Genomic DNA, 4,656 nt, shown 5'->3' with positions numbered 1-4,656 from the left:
CACTGACCCTGCACCGGGGTCCCTGCAACCCCCACACACTGACCCTGTACCGGGGTCCCTGCGCCCCACACACACACTGACCCTGTACCGGGGTCCCTGCGCCCCACACACACACTGACCCTGTACTGGGGTCCCTGCGCCCCACACACTGACCCTGCACTGGGGTCCCTGCGCCCCACACACACTGACCCTGTACCGGGGTCCCTATGCCCCCCACACCTGACTCCACATTGGGGGCCCTGGGCTCCGGAACCTGCCCATGACGTTGCCGTGTCCCTGGCTCTGGTGGCACTGGGTCCCCCACCAGTGACTACCGTAGCACCCGCGGAACTGGGCCGGGGCAGGCCGTGACACCCAAGGGGACCTGCCCCAGCCTCCTCCTGTACTCTGAGGCTTCTCCTTTTCCTTGGCTGAGGGAAGTGGCCTCTCCCTGCTGAAACCTGGGGTCAGGCTAGGCCTGGGAGGAAAGGGGGGTGAGCAGGACCCCAGACCTCAGTAGTCCTGAGTGGGGGGGACAGGCTCTGCCTGCAATGTGCCTGGGAGCTGTCTGGGGGCCCAGGCTGACCCCACTCCTGGGGACACGGCCCTCCTGGGGAGCCAGGCTCACAGGGTGTTCTGTGGGACTCCACGCGGGGCAGGGTCCTGGCCGGGGTGAGGAAGGCCACACCCGGGGTCTACACACGCAGCCCAAGTTCTCGCCCGCCCGGCTCCCCGATCCGCTCAACCAGAGTCCCTCAGCCTTGGCCAGGACCTGAAGTCCGACCGCCGTCCCTGGGGCTCCCCTGCCAGGAGGGCACCCCCGCCTAGGGGCCACGCCACCCCCCCATTGCTCCGTCCCAGCCACAGCCACCCTGTCCTGCGCCCACGCTGATGGAGCGAAGCTGCCCTGGGACCCGCATCGGAGCCGCCAGCCCCCTCTGCTGGCCGCTGTCGGAAGTGCAGCGCCCCTCCCCGGAGACGGACGGGGCGGCACCGTGGGAAACGCAGCGGCCAGAGATCTGGTGGCTCGTGGAGGGGTCCCCCACGGTCCACTGGCAGCGGCAGGCCTCGCTGCGAGCTATGCAGACTCAAGAGAGCCCCAGCCCATGTCAGCGCCAGGAGCCAAAACAAAGGGCTCAGTGCCAGGCTGGGGCAGGCCTGGGGAGCCCGGATGGCAAGGCGGGCAGGAAGGCGCCCATGCGGGGACTGTGCCTGGGCCTGCCGGGGTCTCCAGCCAGAGACCGTGGGTGCGACGGGGCGCCTGCCCTGGAAGGGCTGAGTGCCAGGCCAGCCCCGGGGCCTGCTCGCCCCACACGGGCTAGATGAAGGTGGAGTCCAGAGTCCCCCCGTCCTGCTGGCTCAGGGCCCGGGCCTCGAACAGCTGCTTAATGAGCGCCGACTTCTCCTGCTCCAGCTGCGTGATGCGCTCACTCTTCTCCGTCACCTCCTGGGCAGGTACGCTGTTGGTCAAGGCCTGCGGGGCCTCACCCCCACCGCCATGCCCCTCCCGGCTGCCTTACCTGGGTGAAGAGTCCCCACCCACACCCCTCCCGGCTGCCTTACCTGGGTGAGGAGTCGGTTTTGCTCTTTCAGCATGAGGATGGTCTGCTGCTGCCAGCCCGGGGACGAGCTGGACGGCAGGGCAGGGCAGGGGGGCCCGGAGGAGGACGTGGGCAGGGCCTGCAGGAAGGCAGGATTAGGCAGGCCAGGACGAGGTCCGGGGAGCATTAACCTGGCCTGGGCCCCAGCGTGGGCGTGGGGGTTTGGGGCACACTCACCTGGCTGGCACAGGCTGCAGCCAGCAGCTCCCCCAGGCACCGGGCCACCTCCTGTACCTTGGGCAGGAGCCGCCCCAGTGGGCGGGGGCTCTCTGCAGCCCCAAAGTCCTGGGGAGAAAGCAGAGGACAAGTGGTCAGAGAGGAGGGCCAGCCAGGGCCAGCACGGTGCCTTGATGGGGGTCCCCACAGGTGCTCTCCTGGCCCCCAATGCTGCTGAGAGCCTAGATGGGTCCCAGGGGCGTTGCTGAGGTGGGAGCTGTGCCCAGGGCACCTTGGCCCCTAGGAGTGGGGCAGCACCAGGGGAGGAAAAGGATGTCCCAGCTCCCTGGGTGGAACTGACAGCCACGGTGTCCTGGAATGGGGCAGCTGTAACAGGGGTGCCTGGGGCTAGCTGGGGTCCCGTGTGTGGGGACCTGGGGCCGGGGCGATGGCACTCACGGCGCTGGCTCTGCTCTGGCCCAGGCGGCGCTGGCGCTCCTGCACTCGCTGCAGCTGCTGCTGGTACCAGTCGCGGCCCCGCGCCATCATCTCCAGACCCTGCAGCAGCACCTCCTTCTCCTGCTCCAGCTCCTTCATCTGCTTCAGCTGCAGCCCGTGCATTTACATGGTGTGCCCAGATCCCGAGAGCACGCACACGTCCCCGAAGGCACGTATACCGAGCACGTATACCCCCCCACCCCCCGTGAGCACGTACACGTCCCTGCAGGCACCAGCCGGCCTGTGCATGGGCCCCAGAGCTACGAGCACAAACGCAACAGCAAACACAGGCACAGATGCACACTTCCGAGAACCCCTGCACGTGTGAGCCCCATGCCTCCTGCTGAGGAGTCCTGGTCTTTCCCAGCCCCTCCACTCAGGCCTCCCTGGGCGGGGGTGACTGGCTCCTGAGCTCAGCCTGCCCTCCTAGGGCCTGACTGTGCTGAGCACCCCGCTGGTGAGCTGGGCTGGCTTGCAGCAGTGATCTGGTGAGGCGGGCTGGGCAGCCACTCATAGCTGCCCTGAACGACCTCCTGACCTCTCTCTGCCTGACCCTGGGCCATCCCTCCAGGGGATTCAAGCCCAGGTAGGGAGACAGATGTGCAGAGCTGACCGGACTCCCACCACGGGCTTCCCCAGGACCAAGGCCCTCTGCTCCCACCCCAGCCTCCAGCCTCCAGGCAAGAGGGAGAGCCCCACGGAGCCCCAGCCCCTGCTCACCAGGCCGCAGTCCACACCGCTGGCGATGGTGTGCCTCCGACGTTCCCCTCGGGCACGGAGGGCCCGCCGGGCATCCCCTGAGTCCGCCTCCAGGGCCCTGCAGGCCGCTGCACCTGGGGTGGGGAGGCATGGGCCAGGCTCACCTCCAGACCTGCCTGGCTGGGCTCTGCTGAGGTGCAGCGGCCCACACATCTCAGGTCACCCTCGAGGTCTCGGGCACCGGCCTGGCGTGGCCCACGTGTCACCTCTGTGCCAGGCTGGAGTTCGGTCCCTCTCCCCTGGCCCAGCTCCTCACACTGGCTTGGGGAGGGCCGCGCCACCAAGCCTGCCTGTTTGCCCATATACACGCTCTGCCCCTACCTTAGGCCGTGGGCTCCCTGGGGCCAGGGGCCTCATCCAGTTCTTTTCTGCACCCCCCGTGCCCAGAACGTTGCTGGCACACCCGGGTCCCCAAGGCGGCTGGGTAAGGGAGGAGTGGGCAGGGGGTTCTGGTCCTGACTATTCCTCTCCCATCTGCCTGGGGCCCTGTAGGGCGGCAGGAGATGTGGGCGTGAATGACAGAAACTTAACTTTTCTCAGGATGGTGAGTGCGACAGAAAGGTAGTGCTCACAGCTGGGCACGATGGCTCACGCCTGTAATCCCAGCGTTTTCAGGCTGAGGTAGGTGGGTCACTCAAGCTCAGGAGTCTGACACCAGCCCGGACAACACGGCAAAACCCCATTTCTTCTTTCTTTCTTTCCTTTGCTATTTTTTTTTTTTTCTTTTTGAGATGAGTTTCATTGTTGTTACCCAGGCTGGAGTGCAGTGGTGTGATCTCAGCTCACTGTAGCCTCCGCCTCCCAGGCTCAAGCAATTCTCCTGCCTCAGCCTCCCGAGTAGCTGGGATTACAGGTGCACGCCACCACGCCTGGCTAGGTTTTGTATTTTTAGTAAAGACGGAGTTTCATCCTATTGGTCAGGCTGGTCTCGAACTCCTGAACTCAGGTGATCCGCCTGCCTCAACCTCCCAAAGTGCTGGGATTACAGGCGCAAGCCACTGTGCCCGGCTAATTTTTGTATTTTTAGTAGAGACAGAGTTTCACCATGTTGGCCAGAATGGTCTCTATCTCCTGACCTCGTGATCCCCTTGCCTCAGCCTCCCAAAGTGCTGGCATTACAGGCATGAGCCACCACACCGGGCCAGCAAAATCCCATTTCTATTAGAAATACAAAAATTAGCCAGGTGCAGTGGCACACACCTGTGGTCCCAGCTACTTGGGAGGCTGAGGCAGGAAGACTGCTTGAGCCTGGGAGGCAGAGGTGCCACTGAGCCGAGATCGTGCCTCTGCACTCCAGGCTGGACAAAAGAGCAAAACTCCATCTCAAAAAAAAATAAAGTCTTGCTGGGCACAGTGGCTCACACCTGTAATCTCAGCGCTTTGGGAGGCTGAGGCAGGTACATCACTTGAGGTCAGGAGTTTGAGATCAGCCTGACCCAACATGGTGAAACCCCATCTCTACTGAAAATATAAAAATTAGCTGGGGGTTGGCCGGGCGCGGTGGCTCAAGTCTGTAATCCCAGCACTTTGGGAGGCTGAGGTGGGTGGATCACGAGGTCAAGAGATCGAGACCATCCTGGTCAACTGGTGAAACCCCGTCTCTACTAAAAATACAAAAAAATTAGCTGGGCATGGTGGCGCGTGCCTGTAATCCCAGCTACTC

At 64.1% G+C, this 4,656-nt stretch overlaps 1 protein-coding gene across 3 annotated transcripts in view; it reads right to left on the bottom strand.

Moving 5' to 3' along the window:
* Positions 1-18: 18 nt before the first annotated feature.
* Positions 19-4,656, bottom strand: part of SAPCD2 (suppressor APC domain containing 2) — an 8,234-nt gene continuing 3,596 nt past the window's right edge. The window contains exons 2-7 of one of the 3 annotated variants that reach the window (XR_004263924.1): positions 2,955-3,067; positions 2,196-2,342; positions 1,758-1,865; positions 1,543-1,659; positions 220-1,426; positions 19-38 (exon numbers count right to left, since the gene is read on the bottom strand). Coding sequence is in view for 1 of the 3 variants with exons in the window: in XM_032261820.1 (XP_032117711.1) it covers positions 1,298-1,426; positions 1,543-1,659; positions 1,758-1,865; positions 2,196-2,342; positions 2,955-3,067 (614 nt within the window). In the remaining 2 variants the exon portion in view is untranslated. Of the gene's footprint in view, positions 39-68; positions 1,427-1,542; positions 1,660-1,757; positions 1,866-2,195; positions 2,343-2,954; positions 3,068-4,656 lie in introns of those variants that run through there. The other 2 variants (XR_004263925.1, XM_032261820.1) reach the window with 2 other exon arrangements.

Source organism: Sapajus apella, unplaced genomic scaffold, assembly GCF_009761245.1.
Source record: "Sapajus apella isolate SASKATOON/1434 unplaced genomic scaffold, GSC_monkey_1.0 scaffold126, whole genome shotgun sequence".
NCBI classification, from domain to species: Eukaryota; Metazoa; Chordata; class Mammalia; order Primates; family Cebidae; genus Sapajus; species Sapajus apella.
Note: the sequence above shows the minus strand (reverse complement) of the source record. Positions and strands in the feature narration are given on the sequence as shown.